General features: G+C 44.2%; 1 protein-coding gene and 1 long non-coding RNA gene across 2 annotated transcripts; one reads left to right on the top strand and one right to left on the bottom strand.

Moving 5' to 3' along the window:
• Positions 1-2,651: 2,651 nt before the first annotated feature.
• Positions 2,652-24,786, top strand: MRPS18A (mitochondrial ribosomal protein S18A). The gene is made up of 6 exons (XM_062629632.1): positions 2,652-2,812; positions 2,979-3,010; positions 6,637-6,747; positions 13,710-13,833; positions 14,635-14,701; positions 24,218-24,786. Exons 1-6 carry the CDS (start codon positions 2,713-2,715, stop codon positions 24,360-24,362), a joined length of 579 nt encoding a protein of 192 aa, XP_062485616.1. The 5' UTR covers positions 2,652-2,712; the 3' UTR covers positions 24,363-24,786.
• LOC134169233 (uncharacterized) lies at positions 16,212-16,606 on the bottom strand. The gene is made up of 2 exons (XR_009966821.1): positions 16,496-16,606; positions 16,212-16,388 (listed from the first exon to the last, which is right to left on the bottom strand). It is a non-coding gene; the product is annotated as an uncharacterized LOC134169233 (long non-coding RNA).
• Positions 24,787-25,961: the final 1,175 nt, after the last annotated feature.

Raw genomic sequence — 25,961 nt, 5'->3', positions numbered from 1 at the left:
AGCATTCAGGGCTATTTTTCTTTTCCCCTGAATACAAGGTCTTGCTGAAATAAACACATTCAAAAACTATCTGCAAGAAATCAGAAATATGTCAAATTTCCAAACTTGGAAAGTGATGATGGGTTTCAACTCAAATTGGCACATGCTTTGTTTGTCTCCTTGGGACTCAATGTTCTGCATTACTAACAGTTGTAGAAAATACTCAGGAGACAAAACATCTCAGGAGTAGAGGCAATTTGCTCAAACCAGACTGCTGTTTTTTAAGAAAACAACTGTTTTCCTTCTTTGCATTAATTTATGTGTCACTGAAATTCCATTAGAGACAGCATTTCTTTGAAGGTGAGGCAAGCAATTGGAGTACTTACTGTATCTGAACTATCACTGTGCTGCCAGCCTCCTTCTGTCCAACCAAATACAGTGCTGCTTACGTATCTGCATCAAAAGTCCTATGCATAGAGAAACTCTTGAACAGCCCTTGCTCCTCTGTCTACCTATCTTTTAGCATGGTGAGCCAGCACTATGCTTACCAATGGTTGGTTTCTATCCCACGGATAGAAACCCACCCCTTCAGTTTTCCCCATCACAAGATGCAAGGAAGCCAACATAAGAAATTGCATTTAATTAAGCCATTGAATAACTCCCCTGTTAGGCTGTTGCAGCTAAACTCCTTCCACTAGAATAAAACTCTCTATAAAATTTAAAAAAAAAAAAAAAAGTAAAGCAGCAACTCATAAAAACATGACATCACTACACCACTGAGCCTAAGAGTGTTCCTTCTCCTCATAAGGAAGTTATCCCTGGACTGGATGGCAGTAAATATTTTGTTTGGCTCTCATGTTTAAGCTTTTGGACAAGCCAAAAATCACCCTACTTCTAGAAATCATTATATAGCATAATCTGGCAAAAGATCTCTTCCAGCAAGCTCTCCTACTGCCGTTTGTTCTCTAACTAACTGGGATAGCCCCATTTCCATTGCTCGGCATAGAGCACAAGAGTCTGGACAGAAGCCCTGCTTTCATTCCCACTTCTTCAGACAGTCCTGGAGCTAAGAGCTTAGATGTGCCACAGAAAGAGGTTACCCGACTGGACTGTAACAAGAAGCTAGTGTACCACACAAGAAGGAGGTGGAAGACCTCCTGAAACAGGAAGATCACATCTTACTTTACATGAAATTTCACATTTATGTCACAATTTCTATTTTACACATTTTAGCTACTGAGAAGAATGTACAGAACATCTCAGGTGAGCACTGTTGACCACTGTTGAAACAGAATGGCATGAATGTGCATTAATGCACATGACTTCCAAGGCACTTTATCTCTGTCAGTTTTGCCTTCAGGATTTTTCTGAAGAGTTGAAATTACAAAGAAAAAGCAAACAAGCTTTTGGGGAAACCCCACAAATGACCTTTGCTATTGACTACAGTCCAACTCAACCTTAAGAACGCTCTTCATGAAGATACAGGATTACCATCTAAAACAAATAGTTTGTTGGTATCCGAAGTCCCAGCTATCTGACACACACTCCCAGCGGGCACCTCTAGTCCATCTTCCATCAAAGCCTGATGGAAGAAGCTAAAAGATGAGGCACAAGAAGAAGGATGATAGTAAAAGTCACTCAGCAGCCGACAAGCTGTGCAAGACCCACCAAAGGCAAGTGATATTAAAACAAAAATGGAGAATACTTAAACTGGACCAACTGGTTACAGGAATAAGCTTACAGCCTGGCAACATGCTGCTTCAAACCTTTACCTGACAAATTACAAAAGCCAGTTCAGGAACATGCTCTGACCTCCGCACCCCTGTCAGATACAGATGCAAACTGCAGATTTGAAACAATCCCCTTCCCTGCACCCCACAGCTGACCTGAACACCAACCTCCACCCCTGGTACAGGAGTCACTTCCGAGCCGATCCAAACAGAGAAGCCACTCCACCACACTTTAAACTAAACCACCCCTTGCCCTTCCTCTCACTGGAGACTCATGAGCTATGGCAGAGTGTAGCTCTGGCCTCCGTAACAACTCCATAACTAACACACAGCAAGCACTACCTCTAGATTCACCTCCATGCCATCCAAACCAAGCTCAAAAAGAATCAGAATCACAGAATCATTAGGGTTGGAAGGGGCCTCTGGAGATCATCTTGTCCAAACCCAGAGCAGGTTACACAACACCGTGTCCAGACAGGCTTTGAGTATCTCCCAAGAGGGAGACTCCACAACCCCTTTTGGCAGCCTGTTCCAGCGCTCTGCCACCCTCAACGTAAAGAAGCTCTTCCTTGCACTGGGATGAAACTTCTTGTGTTTTAGCTTATGGCCACTGCTCCTTATTCTGTCACTGAGCATCACTGAAAAGTGTCTGGCACCCACCTTTGAGATATTTATATGCATTAATGAGATCCCCTCTCAGTCTTCTTTAGACTCTGTTGAGGCCCAGCTCACGCAATCTCTCCTCATTAAGAAAGATGCTCCAAGCCCCTAATCATCTTTGTGGCCCTCCACTGAACCTTCTCTATTTATTCCTTGTCTTTCTTGTACTGAGGAGCAGCTAAACCGTACAGGGGGAAAACGCAGGGCAAAGAACAACAGACTCTGACCCCTCCCTCCCCTCAGGTGCCATGGGCGGAGAAAGACGCCGTATCAAAATGGCGCGGGCAGAGCCCGCCTTTCCCCCGGCGGAAGCAGAGTGACGGTGGGCGACAGCGACAGCAAGATGGCGGCGCCCAGCCTGCTGCGCGGAGGGTTGCGGCGGTTGTTCACCGGGCTCTTTGGCGGCGGTTGGACGTCGCCGCCGGCCCGAACCCTCCGGGAGGGTGAGTCTGGGGGTTGGCTCTGCCCCGGCCCGCTCTCCGCTGCCTCACCGCGGCCGCGAGAGGCGGCTGTGTGCGCTGTATTTCACCCTCTCCCCCCTCCAAAATACTGCTCCTGTTAGTCTGAATGAGTCTCATTTTGTCCTCCCGTCTCTTTCTTTTTTCGCAGTCGTGGAGGTGACTGAAGGCAATACGACCACAGTAAGTCCCTGCACCCCTTTTCCTCAGTAGTTGCCCTTGCTGTCCCTTCTCTGTCCTTCAGCCTCCCGTTGTGTGTGTCTCTGTCCACCAAGGCCTCACTGCAGTGTCCAAAAGAAAAATAAACGAGGGTAAAAAGGTCGCTTTTCTGCTTGAAAGACATCAGGGCAACCTTATCTAGTTGAATATGTCCCTGCTTATTGCAGGGGTGTGGACTAGATGTCCCTTGGAGGTCCCTTCCAACCCAAATCATTCTATGGTTCTATCGCAGGGTGTGAAAGGAAAACCAGAGTAGGAGTGTGTTGCAAATGCAGGTGAGCAATGGAGGGCTTGGCAGCCAAAGGTTGGGGTCGTCATCCTATTGCTGGTGATGGGTGCATCCAGTCAGAGCCACCCATAGTGCTAAACCCCTCCCCGTACCCCAGGAAAGTTGGAAGCCCTGACCAGAGGCATTCAGGACCCAAAATGCAAGAGGCATTTCTTCAGATGCCTGCTTCAAATGAACTTTTGAGAAGAAGTCATTTCTTAAAGGTGACGCTTGGCATCGCTTTGAGTGCAAGGAGGCATGAAAGAGGTTTGCCTGGTGGCTTTGTCACTTCACCCTGTGCCAGCAACACTGTGGTGTCATAGGATGTCTCTCTACCAGCTTCATGGCCCACACAACTTGCCTTTGCTCTGTATTGTGTTTGTTATCACTGAGTATGCCATAGTGACTGTAGGTGATAACAGAGTTTGCATCTTGTAACGCACTTGGTTTGTTAAGGAAAAATTTTCACTCAGAGGGGTATTGTCAAAGGGATGCCTTAAATACTAAAGGAAAACTGCTCCAGAAAATAAAACAGAAATTCTGTAGTAACTGATAAAGAAGAGTATTTTCTCAGCTACGGTTTAAGGTGAGAAGGAAAAGATCAACCAAAAGAATTAGAATTTTACTTAATAAGCTGCAGCAGATCAGATGGTGCTCATCAAGTGAATTTTCATTTTTTACAAGAAGTACTGAAATTTGGTGGAGGGTGCAGGAGTGGAGAGAGTGCGTTATTCTGCTCACATTATATATGCTAGTAGCAATCTATGCCTTAGCTGGAGACAGGCAGCACAGGTACTTTGTGTAAATACAAGAGCAGAGCAGGAATTATTTGGGAATAGCTAGAAGACAGTGCACCTAAATGCTAATCTGTATATACATAATAATGAGGAGGGGACAGACTTTTTTGCTTGCTAATGAAACAGGCGAAACCTGATTGACCATGCCTCTGAAGGTCTTGAGTTTCCTTCTTGTTACATTTGTTAGTGGGCGTTGCTATATTGGAAACCTAAATGGAGCATGCTGCTTGTATTTTAGTTATATAATATCTAATAGAATATGGTATTTAGCAAGATCTCAAAGACTGTCAACAAAAAGAAGGTGAAGGTGTGAGTTGGTATAGTGGAAAGTCTCTTTTTTTTTTTTCTCTTCAAGTGCCAGATTATTAATCTTTGCCCAGAGACCTGAAGAGAAGTGCTCACAATCGTGCACTGAAGTCGTTTTAACAAAACCAAGGGGGAAGTGCACACACCAGTGCAACATATACAGTAGATTGCTGTACTTTGCCCTCAGTTTCAGAGGGAATGCATATTATAATCACAAAGTGCCAGGACATTAACTGAGGCTTGAAGTAAAAAAGTTATGCATTGCAATAGCTGAGCCCTTTAGAAAAATCATTCTCCCTGGCTCATTGTAGAAGCATAAGGGAGACTTTCTACTGTGTAATATCCTAGCATCAGTCTAGGATCCATCAGTACCCATAGATGAGGAACATCTTGTAACAAATAGTGCAAATTGAGCAACCAAAGGGCTTATAGTCTTCTTGGCATATCCTCTGTTCGCTCCATTTATCCTACCAACTCTGCATCAGTATTTCTGAATCCATCTTTCTACGTTCATTTTTGTATGTGTCCTTGCTTTTATTAGTATTGAAGGAAGTGTTTGACATGAACCAGATGAGTGAATCTCAGAGAAATCTGTATTTCATCAGCATACTGAGAATGTAGAGTCCCTGTATTTCCTCTTAGTTCTCTAACAGAAGACTAAAATCTGGGTAGGTTAACAATATGAAAATCCTCAGTAGTTGGGGAATAATTGCTAAAGAACTGTACGTTGAAATTTATCTCAAGAAGAAATGGTATTGACATTGTCTTCTGAATCTTTATTTATTTCCAAGATGGAATTACAGTTAAATTAAAGTCTGAAGGCAAACTGGCAAAAATCAAGCCTGGATACACTGGCTTCCCAGAAAACTGGCTTTACTAATTAACAGAAAATTAGACACTGGCCTATGTTTTATATTCATAGTAAGTTTTTTGATTTTGTGAAAACTGGCTGTTCTACTTGTGGGGGGAGGAGTCTTACTTAAAAATTTACAATATTTTCTCTCTTTGAGGTAGCAAAATGCTTGAACTACATAAAACTTATCTGTTGCCATTTTTCCATCACTAGACAAGAAAGACAGAAAAACATGGTTTAAAAATAGTTCTGACAGTTCAGCTGGATGCCAGTTTCCCATGCACACTTACAGAAAAAAATCATGCTTTTTTCTTCTCAGGTTTTCAGGCACAGAAACTGATGGCTCAGTCTAAATCAGCCAGCTTTTTTCTTTAAAGTAACATTGCATTCCACCCAGGGTTTGTTTTTAAACCCTCTGGTGCTTGCCCTGTTTGAGAGTATCATTTGGTGTTCAAAATCTGGTTTTAATCTTACCTTGACCAGAGGAAGGTTCCAGAATATTTTGGAGGAAAAAGAACTGGCTTAGTTTTATTGTCTTTTCTGTCTCATTCATCTGCAGTTTGAGATAGCTCTTGCTTCTATTCATAAGCCCTCAAAAAAAGGCAAGTGCACATGTAAATAGGCTTCATATTCCTAACATCTACATTTAGAAAACAAATTTCTCAAGTCCTTCCCCCACACACCTTCTGCATCTCTTTGTGTTAATTTGGAGAAAACGTTGAGTGTTGGGTGTCACCACTTCATAGTGATACAGAAAAGATGACAAAATGATCTGCTAAAGGAATTGTTCAGGGAATTAAACTGGATTAAAAAAAAAGAAAGTAAAAATCCACAGTCATTTCCTGACAGTCATTTCTTAAATTTAACTTTTGTTAAGAATTTTTCCTGTTGGTGACTTACAGTTTAGCAAGCCCCTGTGTGTTTTCACCTGCAGTGGCCATCTGCTATTCTGTGACTTTCTTGTATTTGCAGAAAAAAAATGTGGTTTAAAGCTTTTGGCTAAAAGGCTGCTACAATTTCAAGGCATGGTGCTTCATAGGAGTACTGCAATAAGTGGAATTCAGGGAGACATGAGAACTTCACACTGACTGTGAGCTAGTTTACATTTAGTAAATCATATACGTGAATTTACCAAATGGTTCTCTGTGCCCCTTGGATTTGTTCTTCTCTCCATAGCCTGTGTATATGCAAAGTGCTTGGTATATCTACAGGTAAGCAAGTTGGATAATGCAGATACTCTTCCCCTTGTATGTACACAAGAGTGGTCAACATGTTGTGCACTTGATGAAAAGTATTCCTCATGTCACAGGTGCTGGTAGAGGTCTAAACAATTCCTGAGCATTTTATCCTCTGAATTGTTTCCTAGATCGAAGGGAGAATTATAGAGGATAAAAATGCTGCAGCACCAACTCCTCCAAACCCCACTGGCCAGTGTCCCATCTGTCGCTGGAACCTGAAGCATAAGTACGATTACGTGGTAAGTTTAATGAAAGAGAGTTCCCCCATTCTCTCTCTCTTTTGCTTTGTGTTGTGAAGATAGCTAACTCTATCTCTGCTTCTTTTTGACTTAACAAAAGCTTCCTAAACACTAATTGTTTGCCTTGGCTGATGGTATTCCTTTGAAAAAGAAGGATGACCTCATATCAAATAGAAGGTTTGGAATTATACACATGGCCATCTGATCTGAGAAGGTCATATATCTCTTTTGTGCCCAGCTGCTGCCTTTCAGCATTGCGCTTCCAGGAGAATCAAACTGGAATGCAACATACAGTCCACTGATAAAGGCCTGTTCTAACTCCAGAGAGGCCAAAAGACTTGAGTAGATCAATTATATATCTTCAAGCACTACCATTTCTCACTGAGTCACTGTCTGTTAACAACTGGTTTATATAACTTCTAAAGTCTTGATGGGTATGAAGGAGAGCATATGTGTTTACATCCCTTGCAACATCAGAAATAGGTTTGAATCAAGCTTTTTGCAGGAAATGTTAATGAGAAGTTTATTAACTAATGAGAGGATTACTAACACTAAATGTAGAAGATGGGAGTGAAATCCTCTAATGCTTTAAAACAAAAGCACAATAGTCAAGACACTTTAGAGTAAGCATGAGATACAAGATGCAGAATCTAACTTTACAAGAAGTCATTCAAACACAGTTTACAAAAGGACTGAGTGCCCTCCCAGCAAGCTAAAAACCCAGTACTGGAATTAGAAAAGAAGAAAACCAGACAGGAACATGCTGTTAGTAAGATAAGGCAACAGCAAACTCAAAATAACTTAATGTCAATAGGATTAGGGTAAGAGAGATATAAATGCACTTGGAGGAAAAGAAATCTGTGTGAGAAAGCCCATTAACGAGAGTAGAGGACTGAAAGCCACATTGGCTGCAGAATGACTGAGCTGCTCACATGCAGTCCTAGGACGTACACAAAAGAAAAATTATGTTTTAATATCTAGGTAGGAATAGCAAATGTAAACCAACAGGAAAAACAGGTACATAAATAATTTAAGTATTGAATTAGGTACTGACCAGCAGGCCTGAGTTGTATTTAGCCCAAGATCTTAAAGGTAATTAGCTAAAAAACACATTATTTCACTTGCAGGATTTTGTTTTTTGTTTAAAAGCCTGAAAAAAATCCTAAGGAATCACTAAATGCTTTAAAAATAGCAAGTGAAATCCTAAGTAGCTGAGAGAGGAAGGAGAATGATGCTGATGACTACCATTTGGTAACTCAGACATTGCGAATTCCAAGTAAAATGGTGTCAACTAGGACTAAAACCAACCTGTTGTATAGGGCTAATTATGACTCATGAATTATGAAGAATGTGAGTACAGCAGTGGTGCCAGATAAAATACTTGCAGTTACTCCAGGCAGGTGAAACAACAGATGGGAGATGTAAATGAAATACTAGTTTACTATCTTTCAAAGCTTGTGTTGCAGAAATAAAAGTTTTTCAGGATCTGAGGGTTGTCAGTGATTGATTCAGGCTGGATGCAATATTAAATGGTGAAATAAACTGGGAACAGTGGAGTATTTAGTGTTCTCTGGTCTAGTTTCTCAACAGTCTGAGAAAGCTAAAAATAGAGCAATTTGCAAATGATAAAAAATCAGGAAAAATGGCACATACCATTAAGGTATGAAAAGTACTACAGAACAGATCACGTCTGTTTTATTTTGCTTGTGTTTGAATGTAGCAGTTTCTTGCAGCTCTTTCCTCCTCTGTGGTTGCTGAACTGTGTTGTGATCAAAACAGACCACACTGGAAAATATTTAAGGTTAATACATTTTTATGTGACTCCTAAATGCAAGGGGTCAACAGTTTCATTAAACCAGGTAGTTCTGCAGACTTCCAGAGAGTATTCCGTAAGTCACACATTAACGAGTCCAGAGAAACTATAAACTGATGCTCAGGGATGAAATAAGCTACAGGAGCAGATTAAATCTTGGAAGTTAGTATGGAGACTTACTTTCTCCTTCTGACTGTGGAAGACTCTGTTGCAGATAGAGATAACAGTGCCACTGAGAGGCAGAAAAGCCTTTTTAGGCAACATGACAGTGTGATGCTGTAGAGCCTGAATTTCAGGATTAGAAGCAGGGTGTTGGTCCCAACAGACAATGTAAAGGATGAGTCTTAACTGTATTGGTAGAGTGAACTAAGGTTATAAGTTTTCTTCCACACTTCAGTTTTGATTTATTTAGATCCTGATTTCTATTATTCACTATGGAGGCAAGAGAAAACCAAATGTGAGGAGAGATCCTGCAGCCAGAGTCTTGAGAATCATTGCCAAGATCATTCCTAAGAAAATGTGGCCCTGAGAGACAAACTAGAAACATGTCCATCCTATCTGTTACGTAATTTTTTGAATGCGTATGTACCTGATGTGTATGTATATATATATCCAGTACTCCTGCTGTAGAGCAGAGGAGAACCTAGACAAAAAGCTAGAAAGTCATTTCCAAACTGTAGAGTTTCTTACCTCAATATTTAGAAGCATTCCTCTGTGGGGCTGATGAGAACTAGGAGAAATTTCAATTCTGGAGTAAATTGCCTTTTCTACATGAGTAAGTCCCTTATATGTTTGACAGGTTTGTACCAGTCACAGATTTTCAGGCTTTTAAATGTTAAGGTGAATAAAATCTCCCTTTTCTGCATAAAAGTACTGTCTATTCTTCTTTGCTGCAGCAGTGATGAGCAGCAGAAATTTGAAATGCTTAAATAATAAAGTACAGGCATTTAACTGTGGGTAATTAAACAGTGTCACAATTTACTCACTGGTTAATTGTCCTGTAAGTCTGTAAATTGAGAACAGCTATTTTTGTTAAAATATAGAGCTTAGTTCATACAGCATAACCTATAATCTATGCTTGGTAAGAGATCATAATAGGTGGATCACAGTGGTTCCTTTGAGATTGATAAGCTGAGATCAGTCAATTGCACAGAAGGGAAAGTGTGAGCTTTTTTTGCTTGGGATGCTTGTAATTGGACTGAATGAGGCACTATGAAAAGGGAAGTGTTGAATTAGCCCCTGAGGGAGCTGAGTAATATGACCTCACAGGACTTTCCTTTTGTCATGTGCAACTAGCACCGTCTAAAGTAGTGGCATAATGAGTTGCTTTGGCTGTCAGAGAACTGGGGGACCAATGTCTCCAAAGTTATTAATCAACTGAACAGGCATTGTGAGCACTAGCAGGTCATGATTCTAACCTGCCTCAGCTGTGGTGTGGGGGGCTGCAGTTGTCTGTGCCAGTTCAGCCCTTAGTCTCTGCTGAGGCTTGGTACAGCAGAGCCCAAGGTATAAATTCCCATGGTTTGTGGTCTGCATGGGTCTGACCATTGAAACTGAGACCTCAGTTGATTTATTTTCGCATCCATTGGAGATTAAAAAAATAAAATATTTTGGTCCTTGTCAGGATGCAACTGGGTTGAAACCTGCAATCCTGTTATGAAATGCCTGGAGAATGGTGTATGGCTCCCAGGGGTAAGGGAGAAAGGAAAAGCTAAACTCTTGTATAACTGGAAATAATGACTGGCAGACTTGTTTGATACAGCCCAGTAATAATTTGGCTACACAGACAGAACTCTTTGTGCGGTAAATGAATGCTTTAATGAATTGCATGTAATCAATCAAGGATCCTGTGTTTCAAAGCGCATGCAGATATTAAAACGCAGAGATGCCTCTGTATTTTGGTTGCCATCTATTCACAAGAACTTGCTGTACATAGTGTTTCGTTTAGCAAGTTTATCCAGACCTTTTAGAGGTAAAGGCTAAACTTGTTTTTAATTTTCCCCCTTTTCTACTTCAAACATCATTAGTCTGAGTAGGCAGTAAATATGTCATCTTGCTTTGGCAGCAATTAGGGGAAACCAAAGTGCAAGCTTTGCCTGTTAGCCCTAGATTAATTCAGTCCAAGTTGTTTTCATCAAATGCTGCAGATTACAGGGCTGGGAATCTGGGTCCAGCCTCGTGGGAGCTGTCCAGTGATTAAAGCAAATCCGTGGTTATAGGCTTGGCTGTCCACGAGCACAAAATGTGAATTTCATGGAACATGACGGCACCATGAGAACCTGCCAGATATATTTTTTTTGTTGACCGCTCTACAGACTTGTTCGCTTCCCTCCACAGCTGCCCCATAAAATTGGCTGTACCTGTCTGCTTGCTCCCAGTGGTAAGAGGCATCTGTGTGAGTACTCAGGGAGCGGCACATGGCCTGTTGTTAACTGTAGGGATCTTCAGAAATGAGCCAACCTTCTGTCAAGTGTGCAGCACTTAAAGCCAAACAGCGCAAGTGTAATTTGGAGCTGCAGCAGCTTGGACATGGGTGATTTTAGTTAAGAAATGACAGCCACACAAGGGTGTTGGTCAAGTGGTGACACTGTTGGTCAGAGATGGTAGCAGAGAATGGATTTTCCTGATTTTTTCCACGGGGGGGGGGAAAGACTGTCTCCGTTTGCTTCCTACCTCCTGCCTTTGCATGGAAACACTTGATAACAAGCTTGTGACTCCATGAGGCGTGGTAGTAATATGAGAAATAACTTGGACCACACACACCCTTCTCAGGAGCCTGTGGCCTACTTAGGCTTTCATGGCTGCAGCAACCGGAACAGTCTCAAACTTGCCATCAGCTCCCTTTTTCCTCTTCCCCACAGACTAATGAAACAGTCTAGTGGAAAAGTCTAGGAAGTGTTTTACTTTTTAGGCACTTGGAACTGAACAGCCCATTTGCACTTGAGGAAATGATAATACTTTGGCTAAATGGCAAATTGAGCTGTTAGTGACTTGGAGAATTGATAAAGATGAGGGGAAAAGGGGATGGAGACTTGCTCTGGTTTCCTGAATCCAATCCACTGCATTTCAAGAGTGTCCAAAAGTCAGTGCCCTTGGACTGTTTCGGCTGGCCTCTGTCCGGTTTCCACCTGTGCAGCCAGCACCTGCTGGCCCTCTGGTTACTGTTCTCATTGGCAAGGCCATGTGTTAGCTGGGCTGAGGACACTTTGCTTCTATTTTAACCACAGATGGCTTCTCAGAAGCTTGCTGCTAGTTTCTCAGCTGTGCTTTTCTTGTTCTTTTGATACACCATCACACTGTATGTTGTTTGATAAGTCATTTTTTATCAGTGAGAAGTTGCCTAACCTGCTGTATTTTTGGAGGTGCTGGATCTGAAAATCAGTCTGAACACGTTCATTGTACACAACTGGAGGTAGAAAAGAAGGGAGATAAAGCTAGAGGGAAGTTGTCTGTCATGATGATATTAGTAAGGGTGGGATTGAAGGCAAGGAGGAAAAAGAAAAATACAAACCACAAAACCCCCAAACAAAAAACATCTAAATTTTGACTGCAGCACTTGTATGACAGCATCTGTCGGAACTGGTCATTACCAGAAAGCCATACTGACTTCCAGCAGCCCCCTTCAAAGCTGAGCTGCTCTTCTGCAGTGGAGGTGGATGTATAATTCCTAGATAGCTAGGTTTTCTGAATATTCATTTTATATCCACTTGTGTTTGCTTGCTTTTGCAAGGGCAGTAAATGGAGGTAGGAATGTGCTGGGGAGCTCTTTGTAAAAGAGCAAAGATAAGGGAGTGGGAGCAGGTCTGTGACTCTCTGAACAGCAGGCAGAGTCATGGTAACCCCATGTGAAAAGCAGTAAGTACTCCTTGTTCTTGCCTGTTGCCCTAGACAGGGGAGGTGTAAAATGCTGACGTACCTGGTTTGAGTTCTCTTTCTGTCAGGGTGCTCCCTGGCAGGTCCCTTCCAACCGGCACGTAGCCTCCGCATCGTCCAGCTACCTCAACTATCAACATGTTTACAACAGCAGTGAAGAAGTAAATTCTCAACCAGCAACAAATCTGTCCACAGATGGGGAAGAAGCAAGCACAGAGTCTCCAGAGGCTATTTGGACCAACTTATGCTGATGTCAGCATGTCAAGGGGACTTGCCTGCGTTGGCCTGATGGGTACATTCGCACTTGTGTGTGGAAGTGGAGAGCATGTATATAAATGCTGAGATGCTCTGCTGTGTACAGTTAATGGGACACTTGTCCAACAGCTGTTGCTGCTGTGTTTAAAAAATGGTCATCCCAGCCCTGTGATAGTATCTGATTGTAGAGATTCCTTTCATTTTGTTTTTATTAAGAGTGCTTTATGTTTCTAGAGCTCTTAATTGGAAAGGTCAACAGCAGCCCAATCTAAATGATTCTCAAGTCACAGACAAACACGCTCCACATGCTCTGAGTGCTTCTTCCATCCAGCGTAGCTGTAACAGCCCCACCTAATGCACGCACAGTTGAAGGACTGAAAGCAACAGTTTATCCTGTTAGGTCTTTCTCATCAGCATATGTTCTCTTCTTGTAAAAAGCTGCTTCATGCAAGATCTTGGACCATTTCCCTGCTCTCCACCCCTCCAGAGAGACATAAGGGAAGTTCCACCATGGGAAACTGGATGAAAGTTTGAAGAGTAGATAGCAGAGAACAATCCTGCTCTGAGGGGACAAGGAGGGGGCCAGAGGTGATCTAACATATCTGCGACCTTTGGGACAGCAGCTGTGATGGCATTTCAAGTTGTGTAAACACTGTCCATCTGTAGGTCTTGTGTAACCGTGTCTGAGTACCTAGGACAACATTATCTTAGCTAGAATCTTGGAGCAAGTGACAATGAAGTAGCAACATTGCGACTGACATCATGTGTTTACTCTGGTGAAGTCAAGGGACGACTCAGACCATCTGAGTGAACTTATTGAGCTAAGCTGGCAGGCAGAGTGACAGAAAGCAGAAGTCACTTGGTGTCAGACTGCAGCCAAAACGCGTAGGAAGGAATCATTGTTTTGTTTTGCTTTGTTTTCAGTTGTGTACACAGCGCGAGGGTCAGCACAATACCTAAGAATCACAGCAGTTAACGTAGCAGTAGTACTGATGGGTTTGCCCTTCTCTTGGTCCCTCAGGATGTCTTGCTGCTGAGTCAGTTTATCCGTTCTGATGGAGGGATGTTGCCACGAAGGATCACAGGCCTTTGTTTGGAGGAGCACAAGAAGATTGCTGTCTGTGTGAAGATGGCTCACCGTGCAGGTACCTAGCCTCCTCCTAACACAAGCCCTTATTATGGGGTACCCATAGAAGCCCTTGAGAGGGGTCTCCTGTCCAGTCACTGTAGCTCAGTAGTGAGATGTCATTCTCCAGTCACCCAGCAGACTCATTATGGCCCAAGAGCTGGGACAGGATGATGGACCATAGGCTACTTGTTCCACTTTCTATGTGTCTTGGCTCCTGCCTTGGCAGCAAACACCCCTGCAGAAAGATCTGGGAAGTGGCGTAGTTTCTCATAACTAATGATTAAATATCAGCATCTGACATTACTTGATTTAGTGTAAGCTTGACCTACCCTGTTAATAGCATGGTAGCACCTGTCTCCCATCTGCCATGTGAAGGCTTTTTTACTTTATCCTGGGAGTAGGACCCAGGTTAACACAGTCAAGAGTGTAGTGCTGATCTTTATGCCCGGTACCTGAGTTGTATCCAGGTTAAATGGACTGAGAATTTTAATGGTCAGTTTTTCATCCTAGAGATGGGATCTGATTTGACACCAGTGCCCTATGTCTTCTCAAAAAGCCTGTCCAGTGAGGCCAAGTGGCTGTGTCTTTGGTGTGCATTTCCTCTCTCTATGCAGCAAAAACTCCTAGCTTCTCTTTGGCTGGGGTTGCAGGTTCAACAGTGACTAAAGATAAAATACCCTTTCTACTCAAGTTTTTGCTGTGCTGTCCCAGTAGGGACCTGGGTGACTGGGCTTGTGAGGTGTAATCTAACTTCTGTATTCTCTAGAGGCAAGAAGGAACTGCAAAATATTCTCACGCCTTTATTTTTTTGTTTCAGGTTTGTTGCCAAACCACAGACCTCCACTTCCTGAAGGGCATATTTCCAAGAAACCCAAACTCAACAGGTGAACAGTCTTGTCTTTCCACATCTCTTTTTCAGCATTAGATTGGAAAAGGAAAAGCAGTTCCTTATAACTGGGTAAAAGATGGCTCAGGCAACAGGACTCATATGTCCAGCTGGGGACCAGTAATGAGTGGTGTCACTCAGGGATCTGTATTGGGACCTGTCTTGTTCAACATCTTTGTCACTGACATGGACAGTGGGATTGAGTGCGCCTTCAGCAAGTTTGCCGATGACACCAAGCTGTGTGGTTTGGTTGATACCCTGGAGGGAAGGAATGCCATCCAGAGGGACCTTGACACGCTTGTGAGGTGGGCTGATGCCAACCTTACGAAGTTTAACCATGACAAGTGCAAGGTCCTACACCTGGGTCGGAGCAATCCCAGGCACAGCTACAGGTTGGGTAAAGAAGAGATTCAGAGCAGCCCTGCGGAGAAGGACTTGGGGGTGTTGGTCGATGAGAAAATGAACATGGGCTGGCTTCAGTGTGCACTCGCAGCCCAGAAAGCCAACTGTATCCTGGGCTGCATCCAAAGGAGCGTGACCAGCAGGTCGAAGGAGGTGATCCTGCCCCTCTACTCTGCTCTTGTGAGACCTCACCTGGAGTATTGTGTGCAGTTCTGGTGTCCTCAACATAAAAAAGACATGGGACTGTTGGAACAAGTGCAGAGGAGGCCACGAGGATGATCAGGGGACTGGAGCACCTCCAGTACGAAGACAGGCTGAGAAAGTTGGGGCTGTTCAGCCTGGAGAAGAGAAGGCTGCGTGGAGACCTCATAGCAGCCTTCCAGTATCTGAAGGGGGCCTACAAAGATGCTGGAGAGGGGCTCTTCACTGAAGACTGTAGTGACAGGACAAGGGGTAATGGGTTCAAACTTAAACAGGGGAAGTTTAGATTGGCTACAAGGAAGAAGTTGTTTACTGTAAGGGTGGTAAGGCACTGGAATGGGTTGCCCAGGGAAGTTGTGAATGCTCCATCCCTGGCAGATCCCCAAGCATTCAAGGCCAGGTGGGACAAAGCCTTGGGTGACATGGTTGAGTGTGAGGTGTCCCTGCCCATGGCAGGGGGGTTGGAACTAGATGATCTTAAGGTCCTTTCCAGCCCCAACTCTTCTATGATTCTGTAAGTGTACTCAGCATTTCAGAGAAGGTTGACCTATCATCATACTCTGTCAGTCTTTTAAGGACAGACCACATCTCATTCGAACCATTTATTCACACAGGATTAAAACTGCCACACATGTTAAGAGCCTGCCCTCCCTTCCTCAGTTGCTCTCACCTCCACGTCACTAACACTCAGTAGGGCAGTCACAGCACATGGAGTAGTTGAGGTTGGAAGGGGCCTCTGGAGAACATCTGGTCCAAGCTGCCTGCTCAAGCAGGGTCACCTAGAGCAGGTTAGCCAGGACTATGTCCAGTCAGGTTTTGAATATCTCTCAGGATGGACCTACCACAGTTCCCTGGGAAGCTTCTTCCAGAGAACCACCCTCATGTTGAGACAGTGTTTGCTTACATTCAGACAGAATTTATTGTGTTTGAATTTGTGCCATTGCCTCTTGTCACTGGACACCACTGGGAAGATTCTGGCTCAGTTGTCTTTACACCCTTCAGGTATTTCTGAACATTGCTGAGACCCCTCTGAGTCATGTTTTCTCCAGGCTGAGCAGTCCCTTTCTCTTGCCTTTTGGTGCCTGGCTCCCAACAGCAGTGGGGTGTGCAGGAAGGGGTACCAGCAGTTAGTGTGGGGCTGAGCAGCCAGCAGGGGACTATCACAAGCCTATTCTCCTCTGCCCCTTACCTGTTTCCCCCAGTCAGCGATTCACCCTCTGCCTGTCTTTGCTATGCAACGGGGTTTCTTCCCCCTCCCTAGCCTGAATGGCCCCTGCCTTTGGTGAGCAAAGGGAAGGCCTGTGTCCACCTCCTGTGCTGCACCAGGACTTGGAGGTGCTAATCCCCCGTTTATGACCTCACACTCTGTTTCCATGGGGATGTCAGAGCAGTTTATGAACCTTGCATTAGCAAGCTGTGGGGTTACCAGGGGATATGGGGCTGTTGCTGGGAGAACTTAGGCTGCAGGGCTGGGGAAGGCTGGAAACTCCTGCATTTCAGGTCTGCATTCATTTCTGCAGTGGGGATTTAAGGCAAACTCTTGGAAATGTCCCTTGGATGCTGTCAGGCTATGTACTAGCTATCAGTGAGGATCAAATTAGAGGAATCTACATTTGATGCAACCCGGTAGCCATCAGATACTTTAACTCTGAAAACTTCTTCCCTGTGTCTTACAACAATTTGGGATGCTTTAGCAGCTGTCTGTGTCTAGCAGCTGTGGGGTGGAGTGCATTATCTAGTTAGCATTCACATAGCAACCCTGCTTAGCAGGTTGGGACAGGAAATGGTAAATCCTTTATCGCTGGAATCGCACCAGGACTCCAGCTATAATGCCCTGACTCTTATAAGTTGTTCCATAGACTTTTAGTGAGAACAAAGAACAGATACCTCTGGATACATTGTATGTGCAAGTAGGTGAGCTACACTTCTGAAATCAAAGAGATTTAACTTGGAGATTAGTATCCAACCTCCCTATTATATTGCTACTCCTTCCCTACACCACCCTTGGTTTTCTCCTCCCAGCAAGTGAATGTAGCAAGCAAAGTGGAAGCAGAGTTTAAAAAAAGAGCAGAGCTGTTGCTGAGGAGATAGACCAGCATTGAAATAGGCAAGCTTTGGGGTCTGGCTGGAGAGAAGGGAATGGGATCAAGAAATCAAAAGTTTTTGTGGTGGGGTTGGAACTAAAATAAGTGAGTCCCAGAGGCAGGATAATGTGTAGGGGTACTTCAGGAATACTCTCTATGATATTGTCTTCTTAGCCTGCTGCAAGCAGAAAGGTCTGCATGTTGGAGTTGTGCAAACTCTTGGCCACTGAAGTTCAATGGGAGTTTTGTGCGTAGCCCCACCTGCATCTCCCACAGTGTTCTCTGGAACAGCAGCTGACATCACATAAGGCAGGAGATACACAGCATTGCATGGGGTTGTTGTGGCCCAAGCGCAGGACCTGGCACTTTGCCTTGTTGAACTTCATACTACTGTCCACAGCCTGTCCAGATCCCTCTGCAGAGCCTTCCTACCCTTCAGCAGATCGACACTCCCACCCAACTTGGTGTCGTCCACACATTCACTGAGGGTGCCCTCAATCCCCTCATCCAGATCATCAATGAAGATGTTAAGCACTGGCCCCAATACCAAGCCCTGGGGGACACCACTAACGACCAGTCACCAACCAGATGTGACACCATTCACCACCACTCTGGGCTCAGCCATCCAGCCTGTCTTTAACCCAGAGAAGAATCCACCTGTCTAGGCCATGAGCAGCCGGTTTCTCCAGAAGGACAGTGTGGGAGACAGTGTTGAACGCTTTACTAAAGCCCAAATAAACAGTGTCCACAGCCTGTCCCTCCTCAGTGGAGCAGGTCACCTTATCACAGAAGATCATATTGGTCAAACAGAACCTGCCCTTCATGAACTTGTGCTGACCGGGCCTGATCCCTCTGTTTTCCCGCATGTGCTTTTCTCTCCAGTCTCACAAAGTTCTGGCTGATGCTCCCTTTTGCCAGGCTTCCTCCAGGATTATGTCAGTATTTTTGAGAGCAGGTGCTTCTCTTGCCAAAAGAGGGACAGACCACTCTGATGGAAAGCCTTTTTGTCTCTGCTCTTCCCTGTGAGACAATGTACAGGCCAGTGGCATGAGAGGAACCCTATGGATCCTAAGGAAGTGCATAAAGAAGGGCTGAGCAGCTGTGTTAATGTGTACTTTTAAGAACAGCAGAAAAGCTTCTCCTCAACTTTTCCTTGGCTACACTTGGCGGCTGTCTTGGCCAGAGTGTTTGGCCCATGTCACGGTCACCTTGTTTAAAGTGAGCCTGCTTCAAATACAAAGTGTCTGGCATGCACTAGCTAGCACCTAGCTGAGATTAAAACATAACATGCCATCATATGGAACTATCAGCAGACTGTCTTAACAAGGGTCAGGAGTGCTGCCTTGCTGTTGATCTAGTGATGTGGATTTATCTAGTGTGGATTTATCATCCAGAATGCCTCTGCCTGCTCTGCTCCTCCAGAAGGTGCTCTTGCGGTGCTTATTCAATGTTCTCCAAAAGGCAGAATCCCTGCTTTATTTTCTGAAGGGGTTTTATTGTCTCCATTTTATGAACTTTGGGCATTCCCTTCTACATAGTCCAGAGAAGGGCCATGAGGATGATCAGGGGACTGGAACACCTCCAGTATGAAGACAGGCTAAGAAAGTTGGGGCTGTTCAGCCTGGAGAAGAGAAGGCTGCGTGGAGACCTCATAGCAGCCTTCCAGTATCTGAAGGGGGCCTATAGGGATGCTGGGGAGGGACTCTTCATTAGGGACTGTAGTGATAGGACAAGGGGTAACAGGTTAAAACTTAAACAGGGGAAGTTTAGGTTGGATATAAGGAGGAATTTCTTTCCTGTTAGGGTGGTGAGGCACTGGAATAGGTTGCCCAGGGAGGTTGTGAATGCTCCATCCCTGGCAGTGTTCAAGACCAGGTTGGACAAGGCCCTGGGTGATACGGTTTAGTGTAAGGTGTCCCTGCCCATGGCAGGGGGGTTGGAACTAGATGGTCTTAAGGTCCTTTCCAACCCTAACTATTCTATGATTCTACATGCCTCAGATTTCTCTGCAGAGAGGTAAGAATTTCCCTGCTTAGCACTGGGTCACTTGGCAGCTGGCTCCCCTTACCCACCCCATGTCCTGATCCTCTTCCTACCACTAGAATGGAAAAGGAGAACAAAATGCTTTGGGATGTAGTGGCCTGCAGATTCCATCTTGTTCTTGGTCTAGTGCAGTATGGAATTGCCTATCCACAATGTAATTTAACATAGAGGATGAGATTGGAAACTGCAGAAGGTGTAACGTGAAAGTGAAATGCCAGTCTGAACCAAGCTGTATAGTCCTGTGGGTGGTAGGAGACATATGAGAACACCTTGTACTCAGAATTCAACTGGGGAGTGCTCTGCAGTGCTCTCTTCTACCCCCTGCAGCTGTGACACTGTCCAGGTGAGACTTGCCATGATATTTCTTATTTCTTGGACTTTAGTGCTTTGACTTTTTGCTTTCTGCCTGATTTGGTTTTGACAGCAATAGCCCATGAGTGTTACCACTTAACTGCTTTACTATGGGTGCTTTTGAAGAAATACGGCCATGGGAATACCCCTGTCATCCATAAACTCTTGAGTCTTCTGTCCTCTACCTCTCTTTTTATCATGTGTCTGCAGAACTTGGACGTGGAAAACTAATGAAGTTACCCCCCGTCAATGCAGAATTACTTCCTACCGTTCGTTTTCTCATGTTTGGCCTAGTCTAGGGCTTTCACTGTCTCCAAAGGATGATTCCGCAAGCAAATTTGTCTTGCAGACAAGAATTGTTCCCTCATGCTTAGCCTGAATTCTCCCTTTCATAACCTCCTGCTGTCATTTCTGCATCCATTTGTGCTTCAGCCGGGCATGTTCCAGTGAAGTGCTTCAGCAGCAAGATACTTTCACTAGCCCATGAGGCTGAGGAAGTTGTCAGGGATTTCACCAGCACTGTGCACAGTGACAGACTGTTCTCGTATTCCAGAGTCGTGTGTGTGCAGGCCACCACCAGAACTGTTTGGGAAGTGGTCAAGCACAGCTGCAGGTCAGACTTCTGTCCTTGCTTTCAGGAATGGAAACCTGAATAGCTCAGCAGTTTTCTTCCCAGCATGGAAGCTGGCGCATGGATAGTGTGGACTAACACTCTATCCAGAACAGTCGCTGAGTTCAAGCCGGCATTTAGATGCTCTCTTAATGTGAAAATAGCACTCACTTTCTTTTGGCAGGTCCAAAATACTGATTAAAGCAGTTGTTCCCTTTCCAAAAGGGCTAAGGGATATTACAGGTTCCCTCAGTCTGGGCTCTGTCAGCAAGATGTGCTGGAGTACTTATTATGGAGTACTTGATTTTGAGTGCTCAGTTGCCACTGCATTTTCAGCTTCCTGCTGGAAGAACAAAACTTGGCAGGGACAGTATCCAAGTCAATCCCTCCTCTATCACCTAAACTGAAGAAGTTGCTATGTGTTAGGAGAGAGGCAGTTCCATATGAACTCCTCATGAATTACAAAGTTCTCGGGCTCTGTGGAAACCTCTCGTCCCTCGGAGCAGAATCTGGTTTCACTGCTATCAGTGTTTCACTCCAGCAACATGTGGTTTCTCTCATCTGCATGGAAACTGTGCATAGCATGTGAATTCAAAGCAAAGAGCCAGAGCGGCTGCAGGTGAGCAAAGCCAAGAGGTGTCATGGGAAGAGATGTGGCAAGGAGGAGGCAGTCTTGCCAGCACTTTGATCAAGTGCTTCCTGCAGTCTGGAGCCCTCAGCCTTCTGCTCTGAATCCAAACAAAAGCCAGATTGAGAAAGTTCAGTGAGGGTTCATTAGTTCAGCCTTGAACTGCACCAACATGGCCTTTGCTTGGGCTGTGTAAAGGACCGCAGTTACCCCACGGGTAGGTCATGCCTACTACTAGCTGTTAAGAGGCAGCCTCTGAGTGGGAAGGCTTTGGGGCCCTCCTGCGTGCTGAATAAATAGACTTGGACATGCCACAGAGATTGTAGGCAATTGCAGTGACTGCAGGTGACTAACCACAGTTGTTTCCATCCTGCTTATATCTTGCCTTTTCCCATCAGGGAAATCCTATCAGAATTCCGATCCCTGATAAAGCATGGATTCCCATGCTTTATCCAAACTACTCATTTGTGCAGCTGGAGTCTAGGATTCTGGTTGTTGCCCAGGATCCTATGGTACTCAATGGGACAAGCAGAACCTGGAGGTGAGCTGCTGGTCCCCTAGATGGGCAGGTCTGTACACTGAGATAACAGGTTAGGAGACTGTGGACCAGCTGCCTTTGGCATCCACATGGAGGCTCTGTCCTCACAACCCTCAGCAGGTTAAGTAAATTCAGACCATCTGCCAGTGTGTGTTTGTAGGTGATTATAAAATCTCCCCAGGACAAACAGTGTGGTTGGATACAATGGAAGGTTGGGTGGCTTGGCTAGAAAATGGCGTATGCTACCTTACGTGTACAGCAGAGTGTGCAGAAAAGGCCTGGGTGCTGGGCTTCAAAGCTTTACATGTGAGTTTTGTGGATTGTTTTTACTCTCAGGAAAAAAATGAAATAAATCTGTGACACAGTAGGAACTGGGGTTAGTCAAAGAGGAAAAGAACTTTGTAGACTGACTGCTCCCAGGCGTGAGGCTTTTGCTACTGCTGAATCAAGGTAAAAGAAAATTTAGAAAAAAGGGAAGAAAAAAGAGGCAGCAAACAAAATAGGACAAGTTTGAATCTGGGACAAAGCAAGTATTAAAAGCACTAAAAGCAAATGTGCTTCAGGAAGGGAAAGCATCCAAATGTCTGTTTCAGCTAACAATGAAAAGCCCCAGCCTGCAGTCCCCAAAGGAAGCCAAAAGCCTGGACCAGGGGGCTGGATTAGACCTGCTCAAAAGAGAAATAACAAAAGCTTTAAAATCAGGCCATTACTAAATCCTCCTTCCTATGCAGAATTGGGGTGTGCACTTCCAGCCCCCACACAGAAACAGAGGGATTTCTTAAAAAGCCACTCTGTCTAAACCTGCACACAGCATTGATGTGTATCTGACATTCACACACTCACTTCTCTCCCAGTGAGATCATTTAATATCATGGGAGCACTTTCCCGTAAGCGTGTGGACACGTGACCAGAACTGCACTTGGCACATTGATACATTAAAACAATTTGGGTTTTTTTTTTCCTCCTTTGCTCTAAGTTCAGTTTTGCAATACCAAAACTTGTGCTACGGACCTCTCTCTGCAGCAAGGGTAACATGAAAAGAAGGACCTAGCCCCATGTGCCTGTCTAATACCCCTACAGCTTCTCCCAGAGGAGCTTTGCCATGGTTCTTTGCCAGATTCCAGACTGGAACCTGTGTTTGGTCTCTCTGAACTCTCCTTGCATGTGGAATCAGAGACAGGAGAGTCTCTCCTGCTTCCTGTCCTGGTGGTGTTATGTAAGGGATTCCACTAATGCACTAGCATAACATTAAAGGACAAAAGGGACTAATTTAATGCATGCATAGGAGAACAAGTGGCTGGATCTTGCTGTATACCAGATCCCCCCCACTGTTGCTTCTAGATGTTTTAACTGTCATAAACTCCAAAAAGCAAAAGCAAAGCATTTCAGAAGTGGCTTTATTTCTATGGCAGGAACCTCCAAACGTGATTCATTTTTCAGTCTGCGTTGTCTGAGATCGCTGGGGAAGGAAAGTGCTAGGGGAATGGGCTGCTGTTATATAGTCTGTAGCTGCCTGGCATAGCGACCTTTCTCTGTAGTTCTCAGGAATGTGCCAGATGCATTCAAACAAATGCATTACATGGTCTCTGTCCAAAGTTCTTAATATCTCAAATTTGCACAATGCAAATAAAAGGTAACAAAGCTGTTTGGGGAGAGGATGACTGATGGAGGTTACATTAAGACCATGGGATTACTCAACAGAGGCATGCAAACATCCCTGGACAAAGTTTATCAGTCTGTTCCAAATTCTAATTTGTTGGAGCATTGTTTGTGCAGATTATGCTAGGATTTTACTTTGGATCTTTATTGTCTGAAAGACTCCTCTTTCTCTAAGGACCTCTATTCCCCTCTCTACTGGTAGCAAAAGATTTAAAGCTTAACAAAACTCCAGGCCACCCAGCCACAGGGTAAGATTTCCAGTAACTGATTCTGGATCTGAAATCCCCCGCCAGTTTGCAAAGCCAAGTCTAAAACTTCAAATGGTAAAAGCAGAGGATATTTGCCAGACGTTGCTCTTCCCAGAGATTTGTAGTTGTGATGATAATTCCATTCTAGTACCTCTTACACTGTAGGTTTTGACTTCCTGCACCAGCAAGCTGCAGTAGTATTGTACAGAAAGTACCGAAGCAAATTTAGACATACGGAAATACAAGACTAGGCCAGAAATCCATTGCATGCAGAGAAATAACCGATTATCCAACAAAAGTAAAATTAATCCCTTTTTAGAGACCTTATTTCTCAGCAGTGCTTAGCCTTTGTAATTAGTTTACCTTATTGAGGCCAGCTGTTGAAATAGCACCTCCCATAGAGGCTGGATGCATGCAGGCTTGGACTTTGTTGCAATGAAGGGATTTGGCACTCCAGTTTAGCTACAGGTAGACAGCTTGCCAGCAGACTGTAGACTACACCTGATTTGTTTTGTGAGGCTGAAAGTCAAGCCGGTGCGGGTGAGTGCAATACAGAGGTCCAGCTTAGAAGTTCCAAAACAAAGATTCCTTTCCAGTGGTCCCTTCTGAATGGAGGGAGCTCTGCTCAGTTACTCTTTTTATAAAGAGGCATGTGGGGAGGCAGAGGCAACAGTGCCTGCTCCTGCTTCAGTCAGAACCTTTCCTCAGTGATCAGTCTCAAACTGAAATGTGTTTGTGTTGTTTCAACAGGTATCTGACCCGCTGGTCCATCAGGTCTGCAAAGCCCATCTGGAAGAGGGGCCCCAAGTGGTGCAAAAAGCCCTTCCCAGTCGGACACCCTTTGCTGAAAGATAATGTCACATACACACAAAAGCTTCTCTGTTTAAACCACTAGTGGCCAGAACCAGCGTAGCCAGTAAGCACAGCTGTTTTCCGCTGTTCTGCTGTTTTTGCAGGTTTGTCAGTACCTCCAACTTTCTTATTCCAAAACCTTATTAGTATTGTCTGCAGTGTGAATGAGCTGCAGTCTGCTCCTCTAGGAGAATATAATATTCAGCAAAGCAAATTTAATGTGCAAAATGATTTGGAGAAAGGAAGGGGCAAAGGTGCTTACCTCAAAGCCAGAAAGGGTCTGAAGGCTTTTGTTTCATTATGGTCCACAGCTGGATTTGGAAAAGGATGTTTCCTCCTTTTTCCAGCAGTGAACAATGATTCCCCATTAACCTATATTTCAACTCAGATTTGCCTCATTTGGGCTTTTGTGCCTGGTTTGTGCATCACTCCTGGATATAGCAAATACAGTATGTTGACATCCTTGATGACTTGACTTGTTTTTTCACCCTCCCCCATTCTATTTGCCCTAAGTTTTCCATGTCAGTGATACTGCTGCTTCCTGGGATCATTTGGGGCTGATAATGTGCATCATTTTCCATCCTGTAACTAAAAAGTGGCACCATTTCTCTCCCTGTGCAGTACATGTATGCACCATCCACCTACTGACCACTGCTGCTTGAAAAGTGCTACTTAACAGGCCTGGTATGAAAGGCTCATTAAATTTATCAGGGTCATGATTGCCTTTGGCTCCTTTCTTTGATAACTGTCTGGGGGCTACAAACCAACACAGCTTTTTTATGTACTACTGTGCCACTTAACCTTGTACTGCCTTCATCAGAATCATCTGCCAATATCTGTTGGCCTAGACAGGAGAAAAAGTAAGGGTAAACCCTTATTACCCAGGAAATCAAATTAGATCATAATGGCTCTTTTTAGCCTTTCTTGGTGAAATGCAAGCCCTACATTCAGCCCCTTGAGCTGACCAAAATCTTTTTGCTTTGGGAGGCAGAGCCAACGCTTCATTAACTATCATGAGATAAAATCTCTGGCTGACCACCTCTGTTTTATGAAGCTGCAGCCCCGCAGAAAGGAAGAGATTTTTTCATTCTCCTACATACAGAAATTACTGTGTCTTCTAGCCCAGATAGCTCTGCAGAGTGAGCTTTCCAAATAGAAAAGTGACTGGATTAAATCATGCTTTGAGATGAACCTGAATGAGCACCTTTTCCAAAAAGACTGATTGATGCAAAAAAAAAGTTTGGGTTTTTTTTCTACAGTTTAGTGCCATGAGCTGGAAAGATCCCTCTAATTTTGGTGAAACTGAACATCTAAAAATCAAAATACTCTCTTCAATATGCCTTTCTACAGTTCAGGGTTTAGAACAGATCCCTTACAGTATGCATCAGCTTTCCATGCTGACTCAAACTCTATTTCTGTTTGTCATTCATGGGTGGCAGCTGGCATTCATTCATGTTGTCTCCAAATTAGTTTTTGTGTAAGCGTGGTGTCTTTGTAATCAGACAGATGGCCTTGGTTTGATTTCTGACCTCAGGCTTTGCCCATCAGGGAAGAAAATGCCATTTGTTACTATCTAAAGGATCTGCATGACACATTACAGGGAATTCAATCTGGAGTTGAGGGAGGATTGCACACAGTGAAG

Source organism: Pezoporus occidentalis, unplaced genomic scaffold (genome assembly GCF_034315485.1).
Source record: "Pezoporus occidentalis ecotype Australia unplaced genomic scaffold, CSIRO_AGI_Poc_V1 ctg34, whole genome shotgun sequence".
Classification (NCBI taxonomy): domain Eukaryota; kingdom Metazoa; phylum Chordata; class Aves; order Psittaciformes; family Psittacidae; genus Pezoporus; species Pezoporus occidentalis.
Note: the sequence above shows the minus strand (reverse complement) of the source record. Positions and strands in the feature narration are given on the sequence as shown.